Source organism: Cantharellus anzutake, assembly GCF_015039405.1.
Source record: "Cantharellus anzutake strain C23 chromosome Unknown EI90scaffold_14, whole genome shotgun sequence".
NCBI lineage: Eukaryota > Fungi > Basidiomycota > Agaricomycetes > Cantharellales > Hydnaceae > Cantharellus > Cantharellus anzutake.
The window spans coordinates 1,046,466-1,073,147 of NW_024066964.1; the positions used below are offsets into that span (position 1 = coordinate 1,046,466).

The window sequence follows — 26,682 nt, forward strand, 5'->3', positions numbered from 1 at the left end:
TCAATTCCCAATATCTGGCTTGATCGTGATTAATCGAGCTGAACAAGAGCGAGACTTCTCTCCGCAAAAATGAAAGAGACAGTGCCTCAAACTATTCCACAGAAGATGTGAGCCGCTGGTTGTTCTAGGGTGGTATATGGACATGAAGTATAATGACTTTCAGCAAGGAAATTCAATTCGGACTCTTCTCTGCTCAGGATGTTGTTGGCATGTCCGAGTTCGAGTTCTTTCAAAGGGACATGTACACTTTTCCGGACAGACAACCTGTTGCACATGGACCGTTGGATCGTCGTTTAGTGCGTGGTCATTGACTTTAGGCGCTATTGGGAAAGTGCTGATCATACACTCCCCGCTTGACTCAGGGTGTCACTGACAAAGGGTCACGATGCGAAACCTGTGGAGAAGGAAATGCCACATGCGTGGGCCATTATGCATACATTAAACTCACGCTTCCTGTTTTCCATCCGGGCTACTTCAAGCATGTCATCACAATACTTCAGGACATATGCAAAGCAAGACAGTCCTCTTCATTTTTCAAGCCTCTTCTAATGTTGCCATTTGTGTACAGACTTGCGCTAGAGTACTGCTGGACGAGGGCGATCGGCGGAGGTATCTTAAACGTTTCCGCTCTCCCAACCTTGAGAATCTTACTCGTCAGATAAACGCAAAAGCTGTCAATCTGGCATGCCGTAAAGTGGTTTACTGTCCTTACTGTTTTGCTACGAATGGTACTGTGAAGAAAGCTCCTGGAGCAATCTTGAAGATAGTACACGAAAAATTCAGGGCCAAGCGGACCCAAGAGGAGTATGCAGAATGGAAGAACACGTTCAAATCGGCCATTGGAGAGAGCAGGGAACTCGAGGGCATGCTAGGCAAAGCTCACGAAGACCTAAATCCTTTAAGAGTCCTTGACCTGTTCAAGAGAATCAGCGCGGAGGTGAGGCGATTCCGCTGCGCGAATCGGAGGATCTAAAGCGTGTTTCCGAACCAGGATTGCGAACTTCTAGGCTTACGGCCAGATCATGGGCGACCGGAAGAGTTCATTTGGCAATATCTCTCTGTGCCTCCGGTTTGTATACGTCCATCGGTGCAACAGGACGGGGCAAGGTGGGCAGCAGTGAGTTCTAAGGATTGCACATTTGTTAATGACAATGAATAGCAATGAAGACGATATTTCAGTTAAACTTCAAGAGATGGCTACTTGCTGTGCGGTTATAAAGCTGAATCTCTTCAAAGGCGGAAGTACTTCTCTCATAATGGTAATTTTGTCACCCTGACTCTTGCTATCGTATTGACGTTGTCTTGACAGCAAGCATGGGAAGCCCTCCAACTGACAGTCGCTATGTACGTTCATAGTGAACTTCCGGGGCTTCAGGCAGTCAGTGGCTCAAAACCTGTTCGGGGTTTCTGCCAGCGGCTGAAGGGGAAGCAAGGTCGCTTTCGAGGGAATCTTTCTGGGAAGCGAGTGGATTTTTCGGGGCGCACTGTCATTTCTCCCGACCCTAACCTGCGCATCGATGAGGTGTGTTGAACGGATCCACATATATGTAAGCGTATCAATCTCTTTCACTAGGTTGCTGTGCCGGAGCGGGTTGCCAAAATTCTCACTTACCCTGAGAGGGTCACTCTTCACAACTTCAATCAGCTTAAACAGGCGGTCACAAATGGTGTAGATGTCCACCCCGGCGCGAACTACATCATTTCAGCCAACGATGGTTTCAAAAAGTATCTCAAGTTTGGCTCACGGATTCAAGCGGCCGAGAATCTCAAAATTGGTGACACTGTAGAGCGACACATAGTTGATGGAGAGTAAGTCCTTTATATGAAGGCAATGATTTCCTCCCGGGGTCAACACTCAAACCCAACCCCAGTATTGTTTTGTTTAACCGACAACCCAGCTTACACAAAGTGAGAGCCGTTAACACCACATGTGCAAGGCTGACGAGATTTGGTAGCTGTCTATCATGTGTCACAGAGTAGGCAAGGCTTTCTCCCCAATGTGGAGTCTCTAACGTATGACAGGTTAAAGTTCGTCCTTGGAGGACATTCAGGTTGAACGAGTGTGTGTGCAATCCCTATAATGCTGATTTCGATGGAGATGAAATGAATCTCCGTTAGTTTTTCTTGCTCAGTAGCTCATCCGTCCGCTAACACTGGCGTTCCCTAGATGTGCCGCAAACTGAAGAAGCAAGAACGGAAGCTCTGACCCTCATGGGTGTTAAAGAAAACCTCGTAACGCCACGTAATGGGGAACCGGTCATATCTGCCATCCAGGATTTTATTACGGCTTCTTTCCTTCTTTCGAGCAAGGATCGTTTCTACAGTCGCCGGCAGTTCACACAAATCTGTTCCTATCTCGTAGACGCCGGCGTTTCCATAGATATACCACCGCCTGCAATCCTGAAGCCTGCCCGATTATGGACAGGAAAGCAGGTTTTTAGCTGTCTTATGCGGCCCAACAAGAGCTCTAAAATACTTATCAACGCTGAATCTAAATGCACCACCCTGCACAAACCGGATCCACGCTTCTGGCCATCAGGGATGAAGTTAGCTCCTGACCTATCCCCCAATGACGGCTGGCTTGTCATCGTGAACAGCGAGATCATGTGTGGTGTCATGGACAAAGCAACAATCGGAGCCGGGAAGAAGAAGTCAGTTTTCGGGGTGATGTTGAGAGATTATGGCCCTGATGCTGCCGCTACAGCCATGAGTAGGCTAGCCAAATTGTGTGCTAGATGGCTTGGTAGGTTCAGGTTCGTTGTGTAAAGGCATATCCCCTCATTTTTGCGCTCTATGCAGCGAATTTTGGTTTCTCGCTTGGTATTAACGACGTCATTCCGGGACATAATTTGCGCAACCAAAAGGACAAGCTTGTGGAAGCTGCGTATGAGACATGCAGGTCCCTCATTGAGAAGGCGAAATTAGGGAAGCTTGTCAACAGACCGGGGTGCAATCAAGAACAAACGCTCGAAGCTGAAATTTCTCAAGTTTTGTCGAAAGTACGCGATGACGTAGGTAAAGTGTGTATGCAGGAGTTAAGCAGACACAATGCTCCCCTCATCATGGCAACCTGTGGTTCCAAGGGTGAGGAAGGAGTTCCCGCATTTTTCAGCGATCTCAAAACTGTCATAGGATCAACTATCAACGTTTCTCAAATGGTAGCCTGTGTAGGACAACAAATCATTGCTGGCCACCGTGTTCCCGATGGCTTCCAAGATCGATCCTTGCCCCACTTTTTGAAAAAGTCTAAGGATCCCCCAGCAAAGGGTTTTGTCAGGAATAGCTTCTACTCGGGATTGACGCCCACGGAGTTCCTCTTTCACGCAATCTCCGGTCGCGAAGGTCTGGTTGATACAGCAGTCAAAACCGCAGAAACCGGTTATATGCAGCGTCGCCTCATGAAGGTTTACCTGTCACTAATGTGCTCCTACGATTTCCTTGACATCCCCATCACTAGGCACTTGAGGATTTGTCTACACGCTATGACTTGTCTGTTCGAAACTCGGTGGGAGGAGTTGTCCAATTTCGCTACGGGGACGATGGACTCGATCCTGCGTGTCTAGAGGGTGATGCGCAGCCAATAGAATTCTTCCGGGCTTGGACACATGCATTGGCGAGTTGCTACCTATCTCCGGACTTCCCCATACAAGGCTGAACTCTGTGCGGCAGACCAGCACTGGACGAAATGGACGGGCGCTGATGCCCTTCGAGATCTTATCTATTGTAGATGTAGAGCTTTCAAAGCCGAAGTTCAGGTCAGAATGTACTGCGGCATATATTGCTACTGTTCGTTCCTTCATTCTGGATAACGTTGTTCGCCGTCTGGTGCGCTATCGCCAGATACACGGGATGTTCGATGCTGAAGAGATGCCGAATGACTGGGATGAACAGATGGATTTAGACATGGGCGCTTCTCGTATGTCCAAGGTCTTCATGATACGCCGCTGCTAATGCGTTTCTATTTACAGCTGCTCAAAAACTGATTGTTGATAATATGTCCAAAGTCACCGAGGCTCAGCTTCGGAATTTCTTGCAGATAGCCCTTGTCAAATATATCAAAGCCAAAATTGAGCCTGGTTGGTATCCACACACTTGAGCATCTGCAATAGCGATCATCTAATTCGGCATGTCATCAGGGTCCACGGTTGGCGCCGTCGGAGCTCAATCAATTGGCGAACCTGGTACGCAAATGACTCTTAAAACCTTCCATTTTGCTGGAGTTGCTTCAATGAACGTAACCTTGGGCGTTCCACGCATCAAGGAGATCATCAATGCTTCAAAGAACATTAGTACTCCTATTATTACTGCCAGGCTCGTCTCTCCCAAGAGTGAAACTTCTGCACGTATTGTCAAAGGTCGATTGGAGAAGACATATCTTGGTGACGTGAGTTGCAAACTCAAGGCTGCAAGATAACTCCCTGACGGGACATCGATAGGTTGCCAGCGTCCTGGAAGAAACTTGGACAGCTAATGGCTCTTATATTTCTATTCACATTGACATGGACGCCATTCGGAAGCTACAGGTAAGCCCGAGCAGTGGTGAAATTGGTATTGACTTTCTCAATAGTATTATTGTCAGCTGGAACTTACTCCGGATGACATCAGAGATGCAATAGTGGATGCAAAAAAATTGAAGGTCAAAATAGGGGTGCGCGATTGCCTGTCTTGATTTTGATCTTGATCCTTACTCTTCGCATCAGGCAGTCGAAGTGGATCAGAAAAAACGCCGAATCAAAGTGTTTATGTCAGGAGATGCTCAGTACTATCAACTCCGGACACTGCAGCGAGCTCTGCCTGGCGTTGTTGTGAAAGGAATTCCAAGTATTCAGCGTGCGATAATCAACGTGCGAAGCAAATCTGGACCGGCGGGCAATAAAGGAGACAAGGAGTTGCTGGTTGAGGGGTACGGCCTTCAGAATGTGATGACCACTGAGGGTAGGTTCCGTTCTAGACTTCTTTGCTGTATTCCTGAGGAATCCGAAGGAATCGTTGGAGAACACACTACGTCCAATCACGTCATAGAAGTGGAGAAAGTCCTCGGTATTGAGGCCGCACGCCGTGCTGTCATAAACGAGATACAGTTTACCATGTCAGAGCACGGCATGAGCATAGATCCTCGGCATGTCATGTTACTTGGGGATGTCATGACCTATAAGGTGACGCTACCTAGCATTCAATGCACGACGCAATCTAAAACCGTAAGGTTTCCTTTAGGGTCAAGTTCTCGGAATCACTCGATTTGGGGTCGCGAAGATGAAAGATAGCGTCCTCATGCTGGCATCTTTTGAGAAGACCACAGACCATCTTTTTGACGCATCCGCTTATGGAAAGAGCGATCGCATTGCAGGGGTTTCGGAGAGCATAATCGTGGGCAACCCAGCAACGGAGTGTGGGACTGGAATGTCAGTAATCTTCTTATACGCTTGGCGAAATTCCTTATGACAATTTCAAATGTAGGCCGTCTGTCATGTCGGAAGCGCCAAAACTGAGGCCTCCCCGTAAATTGTTGTTTGAGTCATTCTTAGGCAGGACTCCAGCCTCTATTAAGGTGTAAATATTATCATTTTTTCTTTCATGGACACCAGTTTCCAATCTCTTTCTTTTGGTAAACGTCGGACCCCACTTCGGAGTTTGGCAACTGGGCCAGCTGGGCCAACGCAAACAAACGTGGTCGCGGAGGTGGTCACGGGACTTTAGTGACTTCGCAAAATTTCGACCTTGAACGTCCCCCACTCGGTACCCTACACTCAACCACCCGTATCAACAGTCGAAGCGACATGGCGAGTCGTTCTACAGCTTCTTCTCGTCCGGGCGTATCTCCCGCACCTGCAGCGCGTGTTAATCAGAATTTGTTGAAAGTGCTTGGCCAAAATAATCGCGGAAGGATATTGTGTCTCGCAGACGTCAGAGGACATCTCTCAAATCTGAACGAGCTGGCCAGTGAGAATGATGTGGTGGCCATCATTCATACGGGGGATTTTGGCTTCTTCGGTGCGCATGCGCGGCAGGGGATCATGATGACACGGCTCACTGACGGCACGCCTGAACCCCGTACAGATTCATCAAGCCTCAGTAGGATAAACGATCGGTGAGTACGAATGCCAGGTTGTGCAGTCACATTACCCGTTGCATTAAACTTGTTCTTCCACTTCCCTTGGTTTTAAAACCATCTCTCAACTTACTGTTGTTACATTCGCTGCAGAACTTTGCGCCACCTGATCCTGTACTCCCCTCTGATTTCGAATGAGGAGAGGGACCAACTCCTAGCTGACGGTCAACCGCTTCAGGCTCTCCGCAACACAGTCACCACGTCATCCCGCCCAATTCTCTCTGAATTTCCGAAACTGCTTTCTGGAGAAATCAAGTTAGCCGTGCCGGTGTACACTGTATGGGGTGCTTGCGAGGACGTAACGATTCTGGAGAGGCTCCGTAGTGGGGAGTATGAAATTGAGAATCTTCATGTCATTGACGAGGCAACCTCTCGCTGCTTGGATGTGGGCGGGGTCAAACTCCGCTTACTGGGTCTCGGGGGCGCACTTGTACCTCACAAGATGTTTGACAATGGTGAAGGCAATGCTACTATTGCCGGTGGTCAGGGAACCATGTGGACGACTGCTCTTCAAATCGGCGAGCTTGTAGATACTGCACAACGGACGTACGATCATTCGGAAACTCGTCTTCTCGTTTCTCATGCCTCTCCTGGCCGAGAAGGGATAATTGCACAGCTTGCTCTGGTTCTGAAAGCGGATCTGACCGTGTCCGCGGGGCTCCATTTCCGTTACGCGTCATCCTACAACGAGTTTAGCGTTCAAGGCGATATGGAAGGTTTCCGACAGAAGCTCTCGAGCGGCAAGGAAAGCTTCTCGCGAGTGTGGGAGAACGTTAAGACGCAGGTGGAGGCCATCATCGAGTGGGTGTCCATAAACAATAGCTGGGTTTCATCATCTTAAATTTGAACAGTGAAAACCAACGTATCTTGCTCGAGAAGTGCCTCTCCGTGGTCGAACGCGTTCCCCCTGCTCATGGAGGAACAACCGCTGAAGAGCCCGCCTGGAAGAATTGTTGGAACTGGAATCTTTGTGATGCCGCCTATGGACACTTAATCCTTGATATAAACCAGGGTAGAGTTAGTTGCGAACTCAAGAGCCAAGGTCAATATTTTCGCATACTTCTTGGATAGCTGTGGTTTAACGAGACTCCACAGGTTTTAATTACGCCTACCGTCGCAAATCAGACCCAGCACTGCCCGTCACCAATGTTGAAACTTCAGTAGTTCCATCTGCACCCATGGTTTCTTCTGACCCGCAAGGTAAACCCTCTCATTCATTTGTCTGGTCATGTGTAGGGGGTCACACTTTTTGCGTAACACAGGACTGTCCACATCCTCTCATCCAGCAAACGGGAATGCTGATACTGCACCGAAAACTAATGGGGCCTCCGTTGCATCTACGGCTCCAGGAAGTCCGACTTCAGCGACGGCCGATAGAACGAATAAAAGAAAGCCCAACAAGAAAGAAAAGGAGAGAGAGCGTGAAAAGCGCGAGGAAGAGAAGAAAGCTTCTCCTGCTGGGGCTATCTCGCCTCCGCTTGATCGCTCAATCACCCCTGCCACTGTTGCTGCCAAACATCCCCTTCCCCGTTCTAACGTCGCCTCACCTGCCTCACCTGCTCCTTCATCCTCTGCACAACGCGATCAAGGGCTTCTTTCCCCCACTGGTGAGAGCGAGAGCACTGGTGGCCGCACACCATTGACTAGCCGGCCGCGCCGCAACCCCAACACGCTCTTCCTTGGCGGACTCCCTGTTCCTGTGACGGAGGATGAGATTCGAGACTTCTTTGGACCAGCAAGGGCGGGAGTGAGTACTATCCTCCAGTTCGGTTGATTGGTACAATGTTATTACGTCTCCTTTGCAGATCACTCACATTAAGATTCCGCTGAATCATGCAAGCCGCCAACAAAAGCCAGTCGCATTTGTGGAGTTTGGCGACAAAGAAGTGATGGAAGAGGGATTAGGCAGGCATTCTGAGGTAGGAGTAAACATGTAGTCGTATGCGGTCGTATTAATGCGGAATCCCAGAAGTTCAAAGGGGTCACCATCGAAGTTTCTATCGCGGAAGATCGTTCACAGCAACGTGATGGGCCAGGCGGTGAAAGTGGGAGAGGCCGCGGCCGTGGAGGGTTCCGGGGGTCAGGACGCGGTCGCGGGCCATTCAACAGCCGTAATGGTGTGGTCGCTGCTGCCGCCGCTGCAGCGAGCGGTAGGATCCAGCCTGGCGATGGTGTTGTCAACCAGGGAAAACCTGATGAAAGGAAGACACCCACCTAATGTCGTATTACCTGTTTTTATTATTTTTGTTGCACACTATCTTAATCCGTCTCACACGCATCCTCTCCCTTTCAGCCTATCCGCACGCTTCAATCCGTTTATGTTTTGTATGGTGGTACTGCTCTCGGTTTTCAGTTCACTGTTCTCTACATATATTTGCCTCTTGCTCTGATTCAGAAACTGGCATGGGACAATGCAATATGGTTTAAGAACAACCAGAATGACAACTACAATGATAAATTGCAGATCTTGCGCGGTTGTAGTTGTGCCAGACGGCAATGCTAAGACTTTGCACACTCCTTTCACTTCTTCAACGATCTGTCGGAATTTATCGGGACCCTCCCCTTCCAGAATATCCCAGCGCCACCAGCCCTGGGGAGCGGTATCCGTTAAAAACTGTGAATCGGGGTGATCCTCTTCAGCTCTAACATATTTGCAGCTTTGACATATTTGTAAAATGTGATCCTCATGTCGAATGCAGGTACACTATAAAATACTGGGATCTGCATATCAGCAGCCATATCCAGGAAATGCTGACGCATTTGGCTATCCGCCTCCTGTTGCTTGGAGTTGCGATGAAACTCAGCGGGTGGCTTAACTTCAACAATGAAAACAGGCGAGGTGTTAACATGAACGAGGAGAAGAATAACGAGGTCCACCGTATCGCGCGAACTGGTGGCAGGAGGGAATTGAGGGACGACTTCGAATAAAATATCAGGAGAAAACATGGCATTGAGCAGACGATTCCAGGACCCGAAGAAAGGCTTCTCAAAAGTTGTGCTTGATGCACCAGCGATAAAGAGAGAACGCATGATGATTTCCGGCCAGGGCCCCGTCGGGGCAGGTTCCATCGTGGAACGGCTAACCCAAATTATGCACGAGTAAGCCTTCAGCTTGACTAAAGTCTTGCTTAATCTCAAATTACAAATAGTGAACGCGAGCGAGGTGATGTTGAATGATGAGGATGGTCCAATTGCGCTTCCGGCTAGATCCATTTGTCCAGTGAGAGCTTCTGTACACGGCAGTTTGCCGTAATTCAAGAGTGCGTGAGCACTCTAACTCGACAAAACGGCGAAAGAATCCCTTCATGCGTTCCCCTTTAGCCGTGTGTTGACTACCAGCTCAATGATGGCACCTGTTGCGCCTCATCCTGCATCGTGGCAGCTGGCTCACTTGCCCTTGGCTTTTCCTCCGTCTCCGAGGATCTTGTACCGCGCTTTCCGGCCAACAGGAACCCACACTCATCCACAGCTAGCTCTGGAGCAAGGGAGGCGCAAGATCATTCAACATTGGAGGCCTGGCGTTGGGACTGTCGATGTGCCGCTAGCCGTTGTTGATCATGTTAAGCAAATTCTTTGGACATTCGCCATATACTCCGATGACGGAGAGACAATTCCATCTGTGACACTGCATGGTCTCGCGTTGGACGGCCTTACCGGTAAGCTTCATGGAGGGAAGTTAACAATTTGATAAACTCCTACCTTACAGAGGAGGCGTTCGACTCGTATCGGCCCGTTGATGTGTATCCATGTTCCGAAGCCTGTTCATCAATGCCACGGCCATGTGCCAGTTGTCCGCCATCCTGGAACATCAGAGACTACCTATCATCTGCTTGTCTTCTTCCTCGCCTGTCGCTTCGAAGCGCTCACGCACACTTTCTGCTTGCTGTTCGGGACCACATCATTGACTCGCTGTGTATATCTTCCTTGAAGTCCTCAAACACTCTTCAGAAGATTCCAGGAGGCTTCATATTTCGTGGATCAAGAACACTAGGCGAATGGGGCACTGGTTGGAACGGGCAGTCTGATAGCCAACCATTAAAGGCCAGCATGGTTCATCTGCATCTCACTGCAACAGGGATTCTCGCCCAATTAGTGATGCGGAGATCTTCCTTTCAGGAGACTCGACCGAAAATGGAGCCGGGCCTTCCTATTGTCCTACTTCCCTTCTTGACTCCGGCATATTACGTGAAAGATATAGCAGCTGATGCGGACATGGATTCCACTTTCCGGAACGAGCTCTGCGGGCACGGGTACTCCTCCAGTTCCAATAATGGCTTCTTCCAATGCTGGATACCTTTTGAAGATGACAAAGACATTAATACACCGTCGTCATCTCGATCAGAACAGAATGCAGAGGCGCAAGGGATCCTGTTGACTTGGCCGAAGTCTATGTGCCTGGTATCGTCGACTCGAGCCCCTGCTCGCCGTATCCCTTCACCTTCAACCATCATGTTGTCGCCTAAGGGGAAAGAGGTGGAGTCCTCCAAGCCCAGGACATCGTGCCAACGTTCTAGTTCTGTGCCTGTGCGCGATCTCGAATCGATCGCTAGTCACGCGAATGAATTTGTCGATGCCGTAGTCAAAGATCGAGAACGGGTCAGAGATCTGCAACGATCAAATGATCCCAAATCTGTCAACTCCCCGGTTATTGAAAGCTCATCTCCCAAAACTAATTTCATCACACACAATCCTCGAAACGCTACCCAGACTTATCCTTCTCCGCCAGGATTGAGTCCCGGTTCTTCTTATCACCAATCCGCTTGGCATGCACATTCACCCCTCCAGTTTTCATCCTTCTCACCTTTCACGGCCTTAGGGCAAGATTCTCCTAATGCTCTCACCGCGGCATTGTCTTCCGCGAATTTCAATCCGTTCTTTTTTCAATTTCAAAATCCTCAGTCATCCTTTCCAACACCATCATCATTTAACTCAACGACTACCGTACAAAATCAATCCTCTTTCCCAGTAACTGAGCCTTTCATAGACACAGATCCACCTGTCATAGATGACGTTGCCTGGTCTGGCATCACATTTCCGTCAGGCGACGACCCTCCAGGAGAGCGCTCTGATCGGCTTCCGAACGATACCGTTGATCTCAATGACATTCTTGGTGATAAGGGGATGATATACTTTAACTCACCATCAAATTTGCCTATTGTTGCGAGTGGGGAGGCTTCCCCCCTAGGGAAGGAATCCGACACTGAAGTCTTTCAATGGAAAGAGGATATTTTGCTTACCCCAAAGGCGCCACAGCCAGTCCAGCCCGTCCAGGTCGTGGACATTCCGGTGGCTGTAGCTGCGGACTCACACGGCCTCCCATTGACCAACCGCTTCCTAGAATCCGGATACACAACGTGGCCGCCAGATGCGTCGTCGATCACCCCTGTGCCAAATTTTCCGGGTAATGAGGAGGCCTTCACAGCACTGGATCTGCCAGACTCTCTCTCGATGAGCCACATGACTCGCGGTATCGTCTTGCGCCACCATCAGCACTGTCTTCCCATTTCCGTACGCTTGTCGCAAATACCTGGTGCTGGAAGCGTATCAATGGAGCGTACAATACGGGACGTTTACGACGCGCTATCTAATCCGAAAACAGAATTAGTCAGTATGATCCAACGTATCATAGGACAACGTCGTGTGCCATCAAGTGGAGTATCAAGACAAACTCAAGATGACAATGACCACATTTGGAGGATGTCTACTGATGGCAGTGATGCCGTCTCTGACACGGTTTCTGACGTCGCTTCCGAAGACAGCATAAATGGCGTGGCTGTCGAACAAACAGATCCAGAAGGGCCCGTGCCTCATACAGTGGACATTGAGTCTCCCGTGGCCATTGCTCTACGTGTTCGATTGGATCGGGCTGCTTTCCAAACGTTTTCACGACCTTTTCGCACTTGGCCGACCGTGTTCAACGCACCTGCCATAGCGGTCGATGATGAACCACCGGAAGCGACGGAGAGGACTCTGAAACCCATTAATTCTGCCCCCACCCCTGTTTCCCCCGGTGTGATTCCTGTTGCATCAGTACAGCGAGATCGCAGAAGGGCTGCAACCGAACTCATCATTCATGAATGCGTCGAGAACGAATATTGGTTCCGGTGTTTCAAAGAACAAGACTCACCTCCATTGAATGAAGGGAACTTACAAGAGTGGCCGCAGGAATTTGTCTCCGTTATCCGGTGTCTCCAAACAGACCTTGGATTCGGCATACCTTTGGATCTTGCGTCGCTTGGATCTGTTTCTGGTAAGCTTTGTGATCCGCTCTTTGAGTAAGGTTAATCCCCTTCTGTGAAGTTAAAGATACTCCTATGCGAGCTCGAACAACATCTCTAGATGATCCTTTACTTACATTAGGTAGAGGTGACTCGGTAGTTCAGGTACTTCCATCTGCTCTCAAGTTTTGGGAGAAGATTGGGCTGTCGCCTTTGAGTGGGAGAAAGGATGTTGTTTGCTACGCATTGTTCGAGCAGGATGACTCAAATATGGAGTCCTTCGTTACCTCATGGCTGGAACGAGTTTCTCAGGTCTACTTTGTGAGTTGAGTCTGATCACTTATTGCTCACAGAGTTGCTCAGCTTGCGCTAGGCGCGGAACCTAGGCAACCACACTATTGGTACATCCAGCTGGCATCCGAGGGGTCTCGTTCCCTTGCGGTGGGCGAACTACCAACGTACACTTTGTCAGTCTCTGCACCCGAAATCCTGACATCTCTGCTGATACTGCACCATTAGCCATCTTTCTTCGTGATCTGGATGAAGCGGCGCGCGTGGTATTGTATCTAATTGCACCTCCATCATTCCTTCTCGCCGATTTCATTGGATATGCGGGGTTGTTGGGCCTCGTCAGGAAGTTTGACCTTCTTGGAGAGCGCATTTTACTTCATGTTGTTCCACTTGCAAGTGTCGTTGATCACTCTCAGTTGGCCAAACATGGCGGGTTGATAGACATCGTCACCAGCGTCTATGAGCGATTGAACCGGTGTTTGGATCGCTTGATTTGTCAGAAGGGGTTCCGGCGCATGCCCCATCAACGCGCATGGGTTCGGGCTCCTTCTTTCACCATTTCACGTGCGAGCGCGCCAACATTCAAGTTTGCACTGGAATGGCCCCCCCATGCTACAGATGTTACGGACAGATACCTTTTGTTTCATGTAGGGTATAAACTGTCCCGCGATAAGGATTGGCTTTTTGCGGCTTGCGTGGATCAGCGTGGTCATGGCCATGAAACTCGTCATTGGTACATGGGTGATGTGTCCATGGACGAGTCTTTCGAAAGCCTGGTAGCGCAAACTATCCTCAATTTTTCCATTGAATGCAGTCGACGCGTCCAGGTGGAGTGGAGATCTGTCATTGCAAAAATGGGTTACATGGGTCTCGCCGAAATCGAAGGTAGAGTTGAACTGCCTTGGACATGCTTATCGCTGCTGATTTTTACACTTTTCCAGCCTGGGAACTATGTTTGGCCACCAAAGCCACTCAGGATGCTGCTGCAAACGGTCCTCTGAACTTTGAGATTCTCTCTGTAGATGATGGATCAGTGACATTTCTGTCCACGAAACATCTCGGCCAATTCGCTCCCGTGAAGTCTGGCGAAGACTCTACTACGCTGTTTGCTGATGGCAGTTCGTCTACATTCGCCATTTTCCCTGCGCTCCGGCTTCATTTCATTTCCCCCACGCTGCCTAACTTTGGGACTGACAGCTTTGAACATGGACAAAGCTCCAAAGCAGCACTGATCGCAGAAGTAGAATCCACTAATCTACTTCCTATATGCTCCTCTTACTTGGTCCATGTACCAGGGAATTCACCCCTTGTGGCAGCTCCTATCGGATCTGCCTCAGCTCGCACCTGTGCATCCGTGGTGCAGCTGAGCACACTCCTCGTATGGAAATCGGCCAACTCAACGTTAGGGATGTGGAAGCGAAACATATCTGACCTCCAAAGAGACTGGGCATGCAATTTCCACGAACTTGCAGTCCTCGCAAAACTTCGGTGGGGGTTCAAAGACTGGGGCGCGCTACCATATCATCTTGTTGCCGTGGAGGTGATGTGTGCAGTGACCGATATGCAAAAAGACGTGCATTTCGCTGAACACGATCGTTCTACATGATATCGAGGGACTTTACTATAGAATGCTAAAATCCCATTTTGGGTACGTGTACACTTGATATCCGAGGAGAGAACACTGGTGATACCATCGCCACACACATTTTGTATTATCACCCTGCATCTTACCACATGCATAATGCTTGCCTAATCATTCCCCTTTTTCCTTGTACATGCCCCAACGCATTATCTAGAACTGCAATAACACCACATATCATGACTGCTGGTTTGCTGGCGATAATCCGATCATGAAGTTGATTGTTCAGTCCTCAGACAGCGAGGGGGCTACGAGCTATTTATGTTGCAGAGATCGCAATATATACAACAGAAAAGCCTATTGTCCCTTCCTGTCCTTGTGAGGGTTATCCATCCTTTGCGATGTTTTTATGCTCGACAAGGCAGAGATACCAACATGTAAAATTGGGAAGAAAACCAGCACCACAACAAGCAGAATTGTCAGAATACCAGGAGTAAGCAATTGGTATCGTTGCAGTATCCCCCCTTCAGGAAGGGTCGTATTACCAGCATAACCGTGCACAGGATCGGCATGCGTGGCCTGCCGAATGAAAAAAGGGGAGTTCGAAGTGGATGCCATCTCCCGTTTGAAAGTAGTCGAGTAGGGCACACTGGCGAACATTACAAAGTGAGATTCGAAGGTGCCGCCAATTATTTGAAGGTCGCGGGCAAGTTCTGAGACTGTTATTAGCGGATCAGAAACAGGTCAGCCCCGAGGAGGCAGCGGAGACAAATCCCTTGACGAACCAATAAAAGACATTGCAACCTTACGAGCTCGCCCTTTGTCTGTGAGGTGAGGTAAAGGCAGACTGATGATCTTTGGCCGTGCAATGATATTCGATGCATCCTTTTCTTCATAAAGTTGACCAAGGTGAAGCTCCGTAATGTCATACTGACATCGATCCTGTATTGATTTCAGCAGGTCGGAAGGTTCCGCAGGTACGGTGCGCTGCGAGATACGCTTCCATGGAGCATCGGAGAAAAGTGAGGACAGCAGCGATGACGATGGAGCCGCGTAGAGATCATCCAATGACAACTGTAGGTGAGCCAAAGGGAAGGTCATGCACGCTGGAGAAGCTGAGCGAACTCATTTTCCCATACTTACTCCAGGTTGGTGAACGACCACGATAGCATCAAAAGAGCATATGTTGTCTTCTAGAGATAGGTCTAAACTGCGAATTGCCTTCCTGAAAGCTGAGTTTGTTAGTCCTTAGAATTATGTTGGATTGGGGGATGTACCGTGAAGAGTATCCAGCGATACCAGACAAGCTTTGCCCTAGTCCGCCCACAGCGAACGGCAAAAGACGAAAAACGAGCCCAACCGCTTTCATGGATAAAACGTCGAACTTGAACTTGGTCAGAGTCGCACGTGACCAGCAAGTCGGTGAGAGTCATTTTGATACCTCTCACTTTTTGGCTCCAAAGACTCCTGCCCTCGGCGCTCCTGATGGAAAAGCTGAAGTTTGCAGCTAAATACTCAGAAAGGAAAACCTAATCCAAGCCCTGAATTGGTTTCTCAATACTTACACCCCCCAGTTCGGAATGAGCAACCCCAAGTTGACAGATTGACCGAGGTGTAACAAGGAGCGGGCGTTTGTCATTATATCATATACTATATATTGGTGAGGCACCCAAAACAATTAGTCGCTGTCACTAGCGCTGTCACTGTCCGATGAATTGCTACTTTGGTCTCCATCTGTCGTGCTCTCGTCATCGTCGTCGTTATCCCCATCATCGCTGTTATAATTGGCGGGCCTCTTCACAGGACCGCCCCGCAAAGCTGCCATCTGACCAGCAAGGGTGTCTTCATCTGGATCGGAAATCTCGTCCTCTGCTCCTTGTTCATCCGCAGCTAGAGCAGAGAGATCCTCCACTTTGAGCTGTAAGAAACACATCAGATACATGCCCAAAACTGTCACTCTGGTACTCACAGTAATGGGTCTCCGGATATCGTCCCAGAGGAACGTGTCACTAACAAAGTGCAGCTGAAAACCAAACGAACCAACATCAGGGGGAGCCTGGAATTGGAGTTTGTATAGGCGATCCGGTTTGGAACCCGTTTCCACGTCACAATAAGGCACATCGGTAACACGAATTGGGGGAACGATGATTCTGTTGACTTTCTCGTCGCCTATCATCACCCACCAGCCAGGTTTGCGGTCCTATATGAGAGTTTAAACTTGATTGGTACTACCTTGGAGAATGGCGCACCTCTGACCAGTACGGCGCGTGTGCTAATTGCTTGTTAATATTCCTATCTTCAGCTTCAGCTTTAGTATTCAGAAATGTTAACTCGCGCTCGTCAGCAGCCTTTGCGCGACGCTTTGAAAAATCGACGTCAGTTTCGCCTGACCTGCGAACAGGATCTGGAGGGACAAAATTTTCTCCATCGGCTGCAGAGTTGATCAACGGGGATGTCAGTTGGAGTCTCAAAGTCAATTGAACTATTGCCCCAGGAGTTACAATACGCTCCCCAATAACTAGCAAACGTGAGCTGATAATGCAACAACACAACCCACTCGGCAAGCTGCTCACCTTTAAAATGGGCATCTAACACATTGAGAACACCAAGTGCCTTGGCAGAACGTCTTATCGATGTGATGCGTTTATCGCCCTTGGCCTCGAGCGCATCGAATAAGCTTCCAGCGTCAAGTGCTTTGTGCCTTAAGAGATCTGCGCGTTGCAATTCGGGAAACTGCAAGCGGGGGTCATCAGGTGGTAAAAGGGCTTGGACTAGATATGCATGAAGGTGCATCACATGGAGAGCAGTTGCTAGCCAATTGTGGGCGAGAGTGATGGCAAGGATGGACGACAGAAATTGGGGGAGACGCAGCAGAAGAGCTGTTTGTTCTGCGTTTTCGCTGATGTAAACCGATGCTTCCTTTATAAACAGTGGACAATTTACCTTTCGACAAATTCTTGTCACGGATATGAAGTCTAAGAAGGTGTGCGTAGAGTAGTACGAGTGCCGTCCTAGTGGATCCCGTGGTAGCCTGGACGGGAGCCGGGTCAGCTGTGCCGGATGACCGGAGGTACTCCACACCTTTATTACTGCCGAACGTTTATCCTTCAGAATTTTCAAGATCTCCTCTTCCAACCGCTTCTCCTCTGAAGGGGATGACGAGGCTTTATGCCGCTCAACCTCCCAGCCCAACGCAAGAGTGTGAAGGAGATTCTCAACTGTATCTTCCTCCTTGATGTTTTTAAAAAATATCTCAGCAGTACGCCCTTTGACGCCATCCTTAGTCAGCTGCCTTGAACTGAACCACCATTTCCCAACAAAATAAGGCAAAAGACCTCCAATGAGAAGCCCGTATACCCCAAGAACGTAAGCATTATTGGAAGATTCAATGATCCAAGGAGGGAGAGCGATTCCAACTTTGAAATCTTGCTTCCCATCAGGGTTTCCGTACAGGCGAAGGTTCTCCCGCACAGTTTCATCAGTGAGGGCCTTGTACGCCTTGGTAATGTTTACAAAGCGAGCCGATACGTCCTCCATTGTTTGGTTGATGGCTAGCTTAACTTTGTCGGGATGGCTGAAAGAACGCCTAAAAGTCTGTTCCATAGCGCCTGAAGAATTTAACGCACAATTTGAGAGATAAGCGCTTGTAATGCTTCTTGATGATTTTCGCGTCCTCCGTCTAGCACACAAAGGCCTCAGTATAGCAAGGATGAGAATAAACGAGACTAACTCACTGGGGCAAGTCCCAGTATCGCAAATGGATCGTAAATTTTTGACTCAGTCGTCGTTGTTGCAAGCTTGTATGCAATGGCGATGAATATGAGCCACAGGATGCTCGCAATGATGCCTCTATGAGAAAAAAGGAGACATTAGTATGGAGAAAGCCATGGAATTGTACCATCATGCAGACGGGAGGACTGACCTAATACCAATCCTGAAGAGGGACACTGTTCTAGTTGCTGCTCTCCGTCGGTGCTTGTCCGAACATTGGGAGCATTCACAGCTCTCAATTTCCTCAGTTCCTGGTCCACCAACGCGTAATAAGGTAAGTCCATCAAAGATCGGAAGGGTGGGCCACGCTCACTTAGAGTGGGTATCAGGGACCACGTCAATGGTATGAGGATGATTACAAGAAACGTAAGTAGAAAATAAAGCGCCATGAAAGCGCCTTCCTCGTAGTCGTAGTCCGCCATTATAGGCGAGGGCTCCGGACAACAGGGCTAAGGATACGAAGCAGCAACGTCGCGTGTATCGTGCTCAAACGTCTGTCCTTCTCCGAAGGCTCAATTTCGCTGGCAATATAATAGCAATTACACAGCCACATAGTCTTTTTTGTCACCCACTTTAGGTTATTTTTGACGCCACACTTCTGCTTCCGAGGAGCTTCATCACGCAACACCGATCCGCACAACATCTAAACCGGACTGCAAATGAGCACTCTACCAATGTACCAAACTGTCCTTGGGGATGAAGATATCCTCATACCTTCCTGATTAAGAAAGTAAACGCCCCAAAGAAGCCAGGGATACTGATTGCACGGCAGTTTATCATGAGAAAATGGCAATTTATGAACGCTCCGAAACATTCAACAAGTACATCAGATGCTCATTGACTGAAACTGCAGGCGCGTCATCAAATAACGTTTCCTTCATTTGGGCTTCCGAACAAATTGTTCGTTCTGCCAAATCCTCAGGAACTTGAAAAATGTAGGAGGCTGGTCACCTGCCTATGTTTATAGTAGAATTTCCACTTGGAACTATGTTTGAAGTGGTGTTTTTCTCTACCGAGACGAACCAGCCTACATTATAGCTTCAATTACATGGGTCAGAAGCCTTCGCTGCCTTCAGCCTCACTTCCATCTCCCAAATGTGAAATGGGCCAGAAAGCTTTAGGCGCTGCGATACGTTCCTGTGTTTCGGTGCCTGAGTCAGATTCTACAAACTTTACCACCTCCCAGAAAACCCTCTCGGCTTCTCTTGCACAATGATCGGCACACTCGGTGAATGATGCTACAGAAGGAGAGCTGTCGTCGATCAGATATGCACCTTGCACCGGGGGCGGCTGAAATTTTGATTGTGTGGGCGACATCTCGATATAGAATAATTCGAACAGAGGCTCCTTTGGGGATTGTCTGGAGGCGTCGGTGGTAGCCTTTGACAGAAGGGATGAGAGGTACGGTCGCAGTATGGTCTCCGCCGTCCTGTTGACGCCATCCTCTTCGACCTCGGTTACCAGATAAGAGATATCTACAGGACCCAGAAGTGAGAGTGGGGATTTCTGCACACGGACAATGCGTACAATAACCACTCGGACACGACAGTGTTCCTTCGCCAGTTACCAATGCAACCACTGCCTTCTCATGCCTTCCAACCATATGTGGGGGGAAGACGATAGTGAACGTATCTGCCGGCGGCTGGTTTGCCGGTTCAAATACAATTTGAAAGTCTAGGATTGCGATGCACCGGGCTAATCGCGTCTCTTGTTCCGTCACGGTGGGCTTCAGCCCCGATAGAATGGATGAAACCGAAGCAATTCCAGATGAGGGGAAAACAATGGTTCTAGCCTCCAAGATGTCTGGCACATCGTTCACACATATCCTGTAACGGCTTGATGGACTACCCTTTTCAGTGAAATTGATTGATTCCATTTGCCTGCCCAGGATATATACTCCTCCGTAGACTGCTGACGCCCTAGTAGGCTTTTGGGATCGTATCATCTTGACGCACACCGAACTCCCCTTACCTGCAAAATCCTTGTGCAACTTCTCCCAACCCGCCATAATGGCCCACCAAAAATGGGGAATTTCCATAGCGGCCGGACGATAGCATATAGTGTTGGATTCGCGACAAAGCGGCCGCCGAGGACTCTAAGAGAACGGACAATCCAGTACCAACCCGCACTGAAACTGAGTCACTCACCATTCCCCGATGAAGAAAATGCCAGAGCATAGATCACAGCTGAGGCCATAAAAGGTGGAAGCCCAAAATCGCCCGAAATAAGTTCCTTTATCGTGATTTCATCTCGCGCTGGGAAGAGTTGATCAAATGGTAAGCATGCAGCTGTGAACGCTTTTAGCCAAACGAACGCTCAAGTTTGCCTTCATCGGATACAATGTAACGCAGGAACTTCATGAGCTTCAGTTTCTCTACGCGTGACATACTCTTGTCTTTGAATATATCTTCTTTGCTAGCTGGGACCGGACGAAAGTACCCGGTTTCCCCTTCTTCAACATACATACCGATGCCCTGTAAAAGGTTAAAACCACCATATCTGGAGACCCCTGAACCAATGAGAGAATCTATCATCGCGCCCTTCGAAGGTATTAAGGACGGTGACAACGATATGGAGAAGTGTCGGGACATCTTGCTGAGTTCTGAAGATGGCTCGCTTGTTTGCGGGAAATCATACTGTATTTCTGAGTACCTCGGATGACTGCTCTGCTGTGGTGTGTAATTTTCGGAGAACATAACAAGCTCATCGAGGGTTAGGCTGGCATGATAAGAGCCATAATATTGATTAGGGTCCAAATGCAGCACTTTGTAACCCGATTTGGAAAGGGCACTGTGCAGGATAAGAAGACTGACATGGGGGAAAGGGAGGACCTTACGCGGCTAGGATTGACTGGGACAAGCCCGTGCCTACGATGGCAACATCGAAGGCGCCCAAGGGTTTAGAGCTCATGATTCAGGTCAGGTGATATTTATCCATATTGGGGTGCGGAGTTGGCCGAATTGCTTTCCTTATTTCAGCTGTATTCAGTTGATGAGCTTCCACATCTCTCCAGTGGTGCGGCGACGCGCTTTCTTAAGCTGTGCCACCATGCCGTTGTGTCGGTCTATGCACCTGATGTCTCTCAATACTCCCCGACGCTATGGGCAGCCAACGGCTTTCAGTGAGTAAAACACCTCCGGGATTTTTACTCAGTTGACCCGCGATATGGACAGCCCATCCCCACCTTCTGAAGCCAAATGAGATAACTCCGGGAATTAGCACGCAGGAGTATGAGAGTCGGAGAGCTTCCCTTATGGATGGGCTCCCAGATAATAGCGTTGTCGTCTCAGTGGCCGCTGGTGTTAAATTTGCCTCTCAAAGTTGGTACAATGCTCCCTGAGCCCGGGGAAAGGTTAATGCCAAATTATATCTTTAGACATCTTGTAAGAATTCCCTTCGAGTTGCATGGCTCAATTTGTGAAGTGATTGGCCAGCTACAAGTTCCGTCAATCATCGGACTTTTTATACTTAACCGGATTGCTGGAACCGGAGTCAGCAGTGATACTAGGTGAGTGTCTAATGTTCTCCTATCTGATGTCTGCTTCTATGTTTCCGACGCGGACTTGTCAGAAAAACGCACCAGTGGTCGAGGCTACCACATGAGCCTGTTTCTTCGCGAACGTGATCCCAAAAAGGAACTCTGGGATGGCCCCCTCACAGGTGTAGAGTCAGCTGCGTCGTTATTTGGGGCCGATGACTCTCGCGACATAGAGTACTTCCCATCACACCTCAAATCCATTTCCTCGTCTGCCTCCTTTATCTACATCGATGTTCCCAAAAAGATTTCCGCGCGGCGTAGATCATTCTTGCGCTATCTAACGGAATCCTCTTTTCAGCCACCCATTGATTTCCTACCCGCATCTAAAGTCAAATCCCTTTCCCATGAACTCCACGAGCTTCGACGAATAAAAAGCAAAGCTGAACTGGAGCTGATGCGAAATGCAGCATCGATAAGTGGTAGTGCTCACGCTAAGGTGATAAGACTGTGAACAGTCTAATGGTGATACTTAATATTCATGATCAGACAATGCGTTTTACGGCTGCTGATCTCTCTGAATCGGCCCTGGCTGCCCACTTCGAATACCTCTGTGCTTTAAAAGGGTCTGAGCGACCCGCGTATGTACCCGTCGTAGCATCCGGCGCAAACGCCCTTGTGATACATTACACATCCAACGATCAAATACTATTACCAGGGGATCTTGTCCTAATGGATGCTGGGTGCGAATTTAGGTATCAACAGTTTAAATCCTGCAGTACATCGTCCGCTGACACCTGCCTCGATTCGGCAAATAACGAAGTGGTTATGCCTCTGACATAAGTGAGTGCTTTCTTCCTCCATGAACCCGCATTGGGGATAATAATTATTAGCCCGCACATGGCCGGTGTCAGGGACATTTACACCTCAACAAAAGGAGCTGTACCAAGTAATTCGCGACAGCCTCCACCAAATTCAGGAGGGTTAATCCATCATATTTACTTTAGGCAGTACTAAATACATTGAAACAAATCACACCCTTTGCGACAGCCACATCAGGCCACACACTGAGCTCTTTGCACCAAGCAAGTAGGGAAGTGCTATACACGGAGCTGAGGAACATTGGGTTCAAAATATCTCTTCGAGACGTGGATAGGTTATATCCACATTTCCTGAGTCATCCTATCGGAATGGGTTTGTCATGTTTGCGCTCAGTCTTTACCCCCAAACTCATGCCCAGACAAAGACTTGCACGAGTCGAATGTGGATCGGCGAAGTCAACCGTGAGTACCGACCATCTGGCCCTGTATCTCTTGATACAAAATACCTCCAGCCTGATGGCAGGCATGGTAATTACCATCGAACCAGGTATTCCAGCCCAGCTTTATGGAGTACATTGGATCCTTGACGGGTTGTAACAGGGGTGTATGTCCCACCAGATCCAGCATACCCGAAGCACTTTCACAACATTGGAATCCGACTAGAGGTTAGTGGCTTGTTCCGATGACGAATCTGTTCGGTGAATCTGTCTTCCAGGATGAGGTACTTGTTCACCAGGTGAATAATAGAAATCACGATGCGAGGATCTTTGAAGCTCCCGTTCACTGGCTTGATTTATCTAGGAGCATAGCGAGGTACTAACCGTGAATGCGCCAAAGGAAATAGTGGACGTGGAGGGTGCTTGTCAAGGATTGCTTGATTTTACTCCATACTGGCAGAAGCAGTGACTTCATCCGGAGTCCAGGGCCTGCCCAGAGCTGGCCGTATTACAGTCCCTCAAGTGGTACCTTATTCGTCTGAGTTTTGACAACGGCCCAGGAGTGCGAGTGCATGCACCTTCTGAGCTGAAGAACAAGAGGTTCAGTCTGGGTCGTATACACAATGCTTGAAATCAATGTCTAATAATTTTTATGGATTCGAGTGAGGCGGAGAGACGCCGTTCGTGGCATAGCTTGCTGTCATTGCTACCAGGGTCTCTGATGGACGCAGACAGAGGTCATAAGTGAGAGCTGAAAGGCACGAAGCCAGCGCACTGCAGTACGTAACGGACCTGCGACTGCTAATTCCGATGGAAGTGGAGAGTCTTGTTGTGTCCTAATCAAGGGCAGGTCATCGCAGCCACTCTTATAGCCAGCTCTTCATTATGTTTGTCCAGCTGGATTTCACCTAATGGGAAAGGTATAACTGCATCCGTATCACAGCACAGTCCTTTGCGTGCTCACCTGAGCCAGGTCGTTGTTCTGCCGTTGAGGCGAACCTATTTTCTGCACAGGTCACTTGCTCTGAAGCATGTCCTGCTTCAGAGGGTACCATCTCAGCCTGCGCGCCCCCGCCACCTTGAGAAATTTGTACGTTCAACGCATCCGTATCAATAATTGACCCCGAAAATGAAGAGTTCTCATCCTCCGACTCATCCCTTGGATCCTCCAAGGCGTCAGACTGGAGAATACGCTGAATAGCGTCATCAATCCCAGAGATAAAGTCTGCTTCTTCGAAATTCTCGGAGGCTTCGTCCATAGCCCGGTCGATGTGGGGAAATCTACCAAGTAAGGCCATCCAAGAACACTGGAGGGAGGCTCTTTGATCCTACCTTTCGAGGTTATTCATGATGTTGGAAAGGATGTTTTCAGTGCCAATTTTCCCCGGCGCAAGAAATTGCATCTTGGCGAGCGCTTCCAGTGCAATAGTGTCCACTTCATCCATCAGAACTGAGTTGGTTTCCTGAATTGCCGGTCAGCCTGAATACCATGAATGACAAGAAACCAACGTCACACTGTTGATGAAAGCATCCATAGCATCCTTCCTAAGCTTGTCAAACTTACCCGAGCGCCTGAACTCGTCTACGATTTGCTGTGCTGACAGTGAGCGGGATTCCATGACATGCCGCCCTATACTAGTAGACGGAGCCGAGTTCACCAGTTCACGTCTCGTGATTCCAGTGAGTTTCTTCAGAACACGATTGCATAACGATTGCAGATGTCTGCGAGTATCTTCAGCGAGGAAGTAAGTAGTTCAACGTCATCAATTATTCGGGTGACATAACACATGCCTTATTTCTCGCAGGCCACTGGTGAGATTTCAGGAACAATTGATGTTTTAATTTTAATCGTTTTCGCAGAGGAGCGCGCTGAGTCTGCACGTCTCTCAAGCTTCGTGGGGGCTCTCGCTCTCGGGGACCTGGTGAAGTCAACACTAGGCCCCAAAGGCATGAACAAGATACTACAATCTGCCTCAACCGGCGAAGTTAATATCACAAACGACGGCGCAACGATCTTGAAGTCAATACAACTGGATAATGCCGCAGCCAAAATTCTTGTCAATATATCGAAGGTGCAGGATGATGAAGTCGGAGATGGAACAACCAGCGTCTGCGTACTAGCTGCAGAGCTGCTCCGCGAAGCTGAAAAGCTCGTTGCTTCGAAGATACACCCTCAAACAATTGTAGAAGGGTTTCGGATTGGCACTGCGGTTTCACTGGATGCGCTGAAAGCATCCGCAAAGGATCATGGGTTAGTTTCGTCCATCAAAACTTGTATAAATATTTAGACGGCGATCGAACAGTCCGGATCCAGTGAGATTTCGAGAAGATTTGTTCAACATCGCGCGGACAACACTGTCGTCGAAGGTCTTGGCGCAGGATAAGGATTACTTCGCTAACCTCGCTGTTGATGCCGTACTTCGGCTCCGTGTAAGTGCTGTATGCTCGTGTGATTTCTCGCCTTACAATCCTCGAACGCAGGGTTCAACAGATTTGGATCATATCCAAGTCATCAAGAAAGTCGGGGGGAAGTTGACAGACTCATACCTAGATGAAGGTGCGGAATACGATGCACGGATTTTCCATTTGCTCTTAACAATCTGCAGGCTTCATTCTTGACAAACAAATTGGAACAAGTTGTCCGAAACGGATGGAAAATGCAAAAATCCTGATTGCCAATACATGTGAGTGTTCCCAGAATGTCTTGAGGTGTAGCCTCATTATTTGTACCAGCCATGGATACGGATAAGATAAAGATATTTGGTGCTCGAGTGAAAGTGGACAGCACCGGTAAACTCGCAGATCTGGAAAGAGCGGAGCGGGTGTGTGCAATCCACTCTTGGCTGATGCATGCTAACTCAGTTTCTCCAGGAAAAAATGAAGGCTAAGGTCGATGCAATCGCGGCCCATGGCATCAACTGCTTTGTTAACCGACAATTAATCTATAATTATCCCGAGTCACTCTTTGCTGAGAAGGGTATACTGAGCATAGAACACGCGGACTTCGAAGGAGTTGAGCGTCTTTCTCTCGTCACAGGTGGCGAGATCGCTGGGACGTTTGATAGACCGGATCTTGTGAAGCTGGGCCACTGTGATTTAATTGAAGAGATCATGATTGGTGAAGACAAGGTAACGTAGTGTGCGTAAAGAAACTTAATTTGAGTGTTCACGCATGATCGCATGCTCTTAGCTTATCAAGTTCTCAGGTGTGGCTGCCGGGCAAGCATGTACGGTGGTATTGCGGGGTTCAACAAACCAGATGCTAGATGAAGCAGAGCGGTCTTTGCACGATGCTTTGTCCGTTCTTTCACAGACAGTCAAAGAGACGCGTGTTGTTCTTGGGGGCGGATGCTCAGAAATGCTGATGAGTAAGGCAGTGGAAGAGGCGGCCCGCAAAGTGTCTGGGAAAAAACAACTTGCTGTGGAGAGCTTCGTACAAGCATTGCGACAGGTATACCCGCCTATCTCTATAGGATATCCCTGCATGCACTAACGTGGCTCCCCCAGATTCCCATCATATTGGCTGACAATGCTGGCTATGATTCCTCAGACCTAGTTTCAAGATTGCGGGCAGCACACTATGAGGGTAAATCAGACTATGGCTTAGGCATGCATTTTTTTCGGTGGAACTCCTACTTGGGTTGATATCCTCTCTAGATGTGGCCCTCGGGACAATTGCATCGATGAAGGAATTAGGGGTAACTGAAAGTTACAAACTGAAGAGGCAAGTCGTCCTGAGCGCCAGTGAGGCTGCGGAGATGATCATCAGGCAAGCATGTTTTGTGTTCGTGCTGTGGGCACATACTGATTAGTTCGTCTTAGGGTCGACACGATTTTGCGATCTACCCCAAGGAAACGCGAGGGCACTTGAGGTTAATTATGGTCGTCGATCACGTCCACTGCGCAGTGATCCAATTCAGCCATAGTACATATTGCAATGAGCTACTTACAGCTATTCGAGCCATGATCAGATTCTCAAGG

The 26,682-nt window shown here is 48.8% G+C and overlaps 10 protein-coding genes across 10 annotated transcripts; 5 read left to right on the forward strand and 5 right to left on the reverse strand.

Moving 5' to 3' along the window:
- Nucleotides 1-69: 69 nt before the first annotated feature.
- On the forward strand, nucleotides 70-5,590 carry EI90DRAFT_3280117 (uncharacterized protein; the record flags this gene model as incomplete). The annotated part of the gene is made up of 24 exons (XM_039066732.1): nucleotides 70-107; nucleotides 164-296; nucleotides 363-512; nucleotides 569-937; nucleotides 992-1,107; nucleotides 1,160-1,259; nucleotides 1,310-1,522; nucleotides 1,574-1,809; nucleotides 1,872-1,908; nucleotides 1,956-1,976; nucleotides 2,023-2,113; nucleotides 2,168-2,743; nucleotides 2,800-3,084; nucleotides 3,133-3,404; nucleotides 3,458-3,613; nucleotides 3,670-3,916; nucleotides 3,969-4,076; nucleotides 4,137-4,384; nucleotides 4,437-4,523; nucleotides 4,580-4,648; nucleotides 4,701-4,935; nucleotides 4,984-5,156; nucleotides 5,215-5,402; nucleotides 5,458-5,590. 24 exons carry the CDS (start codon nucleotides 70-72, stop codon nucleotides 5,552-5,554), a joined length of 4,245 nt encoding a protein of 1,414 aa, XP_038918400.1. The 3' UTR covers nucleotides 5,555-5,590.
- A 21-nt stretch (nucleotides 5,591-5,611) lies between these two features.
- EI90DRAFT_2993369 (uncharacterized protein) lies at nucleotides 5,612-8,582 on the forward strand. The gene is made up of 8 exons (XM_039056150.1): nucleotides 5,612-5,991; nucleotides 6,058-6,088; nucleotides 6,203-6,910; nucleotides 6,961-7,151; nucleotides 7,205-7,309; nucleotides 7,372-7,856; nucleotides 7,915-8,028; nucleotides 8,079-8,582. Exons 1-8 carry the CDS (start codon nucleotides 5,778-5,780, stop codon nucleotides 8,325-8,327), a joined length of 2,097 nt encoding a protein of 698 aa, XP_038918401.1. The 5' UTR covers nucleotides 5,612-5,777; the 3' UTR covers nucleotides 8,328-8,582.
- A 134-nt stretch (nucleotides 8,583-8,716) lies between these two features.
- EI90DRAFT_2913754 (uncharacterized protein) lies at nucleotides 8,717-9,139 on the reverse strand (the record flags this gene model as incomplete). The annotated part of the gene is made up of 1 exon (XM_039054510.1): nucleotides 8,717-9,139. The coding sequence occupies one exon, from the start codon at nucleotides 9,137-9,139 to the stop codon at nucleotides 8,717-8,719; it is 423 nt and encodes a 140-aa protein (XP_038918402.1).
- A 218-nt stretch (nucleotides 9,140-9,357) lies between these two features.
- On the forward strand, nucleotides 9,358-14,444 carry EI90DRAFT_3153135 (uncharacterized protein). Its single transcript, XM_039065848.1, has 6 exons — nucleotides 9,358-9,765; nucleotides 9,816-12,359; nucleotides 12,410-12,650; nucleotides 12,703-12,794; nucleotides 12,847-13,503; nucleotides 13,560-14,444. The coding sequence occupies exons 1-6, from the start codon at nucleotides 9,453-9,455 to the stop codon at nucleotides 14,222-14,224; spliced, it is 4,512 nt and encodes a 1,503-aa protein (XP_038918403.1). The 5' UTR covers nucleotides 9,358-9,452; the 3' UTR covers nucleotides 14,225-14,444.
- On the reverse strand, nucleotides 14,275-15,566 carry EI90DRAFT_3153136 (uncharacterized protein; the record flags this gene model as incomplete). Its single annotated transcript, XM_039065849.1, has 4 exons — nucleotides 14,275-14,916; nucleotides 14,983-15,271; nucleotides 15,341-15,422; nucleotides 15,475-15,566. 4 exons carry the CDS (start codon nucleotides 15,564-15,566, stop codon nucleotides 14,555-14,557), a joined length of 825 nt encoding a protein of 274 aa, XP_038918404.1. The 3' UTR covers nucleotides 14,275-14,554.
- Nucleotides 15,567-15,818: 252 nt separating this feature from the next.
- On the reverse strand, nucleotides 15,819-18,507 carry EI90DRAFT_3049097 (Sec63 Brl domain-containing protein). Its single transcript, XM_039059665.1, has 10 exons — nucleotides 18,282-18,507; nucleotides 18,120-18,219; nucleotides 17,932-18,046; nucleotides 17,824-17,876; nucleotides 17,279-17,771; nucleotides 17,141-17,228; nucleotides 16,771-17,085; nucleotides 16,447-16,715; nucleotides 16,167-16,397; nucleotides 15,819-16,115 (listed from the first exon to the last, which is right to left on the reverse strand). Exons 1-10 carry the CDS (start codon nucleotides 18,388-18,390, stop codon nucleotides 15,876-15,878), a joined length of 2,013 nt encoding a protein of 670 aa, XP_038918405.1. The 5' UTR covers nucleotides 18,391-18,507; the 3' UTR covers nucleotides 15,819-15,875.
- Nucleotides 18,508-18,797: 290 nt separating this feature from the next.
- Nucleotides 18,798-20,878, reverse strand: EI90DRAFT_3153138 (GDP dissociation inhibitor-domain-containing protein; the record flags this gene model as incomplete). Its single annotated transcript, XM_039065850.1, has 6 exons — nucleotides 18,798-19,443; nucleotides 19,496-19,887; nucleotides 19,940-20,063; nucleotides 20,116-20,223; nucleotides 20,283-20,758; nucleotides 20,805-20,878. The coding sequence occupies 6 exons, from the start codon at nucleotides 20,876-20,878 to the stop codon at nucleotides 19,022-19,024; spliced, it is 1,596 nt and encodes a 531-aa protein (XP_038918406.1). The 3' UTR covers nucleotides 18,798-19,021.
- A 67-nt stretch (nucleotides 20,879-20,945) lies between these two features.
- EI90DRAFT_3049100 (peptidase M24) lies at nucleotides 20,946-23,338 on the forward strand. The gene is made up of 14 exons (XM_039059666.1): nucleotides 20,946-21,089; nucleotides 21,142-21,288; nucleotides 21,345-21,351; nucleotides 21,403-21,476; nucleotides 21,539-21,942; nucleotides 21,993-22,198; nucleotides 22,267-22,286; nucleotides 22,358-22,392; nucleotides 22,451-22,637; nucleotides 22,690-22,726; nucleotides 22,777-22,811; nucleotides 22,865-22,929; nucleotides 22,980-23,000; nucleotides 23,066-23,338. The coding sequence occupies exons 1-14, from the start codon at nucleotides 20,960-20,962 to the stop codon at nucleotides 23,168-23,170; spliced, it is 1,473 nt and encodes a 490-aa protein (XP_038918407.1). The 5' UTR covers nucleotides 20,946-20,959; the 3' UTR covers nucleotides 23,171-23,338.
- Nucleotides 23,339-23,541: 203 nt separating this feature from the next.
- On the reverse strand, nucleotides 23,542-24,320 carry EI90DRAFT_3120852 (uncharacterized protein; the record flags this gene model as incomplete). The annotated part of the gene is made up of 4 exons (XM_039063338.1): nucleotides 23,542-23,609; nucleotides 23,666-23,982; nucleotides 24,034-24,164; nucleotides 24,216-24,320. The coding sequence occupies 4 exons, from the start codon at nucleotides 24,318-24,320 to the stop codon at nucleotides 23,542-23,544; spliced, it is 621 nt and encodes a 206-aa protein (XP_038918408.1).
- A 168-nt stretch (nucleotides 24,321-24,488) lies between these two features.
- EI90DRAFT_2914361 (chaperonin Cpn60/TCP-1 family) lies at nucleotides 24,489-26,572 on the forward strand (the record flags this gene model as incomplete). Its single annotated transcript, XM_039054522.1, is given in 10 exon segments — nucleotides 24,489-24,952; nucleotides 25,005-25,131; nucleotides 25,183-25,258; nucleotides 25,308-25,385; nucleotides 25,435-25,523; nucleotides 25,573-25,830; nucleotides 25,892-26,152; nucleotides 26,209-26,341; nucleotides 26,359-26,478; nucleotides 26,514-26,572. The coding sequence occupies 10 exon segments, from the start codon at nucleotides 24,489-24,491 to the stop codon at nucleotides 26,570-26,572; spliced, it is 1,665 nt and encodes a 554-aa protein (XP_038918409.1).
- Nucleotides 26,573-26,682: the final 110 nt, after the last annotated feature.

Bases quoted from the DNA above. Each gene is read 5' to 3' on its own strand.
- EI90DRAFT_3153135 (XM_039065848.1), top strand. From the start codon at position 9,453: ATGATGGCACCTGTTGCGCCTCATCCTGCATCGTGGCAGCTGGCTCAC. The intron at 9,766-9,815 runs GTAAGCTTCATG...CCTACCTTACAG, and splicing joins CGCGTTGGACGGCCTTACCG to AGGAGGCGTTCGACTCGTAT. The intron at 13,504-13,559 runs GTAGAGTTGAAC...ACACTTTTCCAG, and splicing joins GGGTCTCGCCGAAATCGAAG to CCTGGGAACTATGTTTGGCC.
- EI90DRAFT_3049097 (XM_039059665.1), bottom strand. From the start codon at position 18,390: ATGGCGGACTACGACTACGAGGAAGGCGCTTTCATGGCGCTTTATTTT. The intron at 16,716-16,770 runs GTGAGCAGCTTG...CACGTTTGCTAG, and splicing joins GTTAGATGCCCATTTTAAAG to TTATTGGGGAGCGTATTGTA. The intron at 16,116-16,166 runs GTGAGTACCAGA...TGTTTCTTACAG, and splicing joins ATATCCGGAGACCCATTACT to CTCAAAGTGGAGGATCTCTC.
- EI90DRAFT_3049100 (XM_039059666.1), top strand. From the start codon at position 20,960: ATGAGCTTCCACATCTCTCCAGTGGTGCGGCGACGCGCTTTCTTAAGC. The intron at 21,943-21,992 runs GTGATAAGACTG...ATTCATGATCAG, and splicing joins GTGGTAGTGCTCACGCTAAG to ACAATGCGTTTTACGGCTGC. The intron at 22,393-22,450 runs GTAATTCGCGAC...TATTTACTTTAG, and splicing joins AACAAAAGGAGCTGTACCAA to GCAGTACTAAATACATTGAA.
- EI90DRAFT_2993369 (XM_039056150.1), top strand. From the start codon at position 5,778: ATGGCGAGTCGTTCTACAGCTTCTTCTCGTCCGGGCGTATCTCCCGCA. The intron at 6,911-6,960 runs GTGGGTGTCCAT...AAATTTGAACAG, and splicing joins CAGGTGGAGGCCATCATCGA to TGAAAACCAACGTATCTTGC. The intron at 7,857-7,914 runs GTGAGTACTATC...TCTCCTTTGCAG, and splicing joins TTGGACCAGCAAGGGCGGGA to ATCACTCACATTAAGATTCC.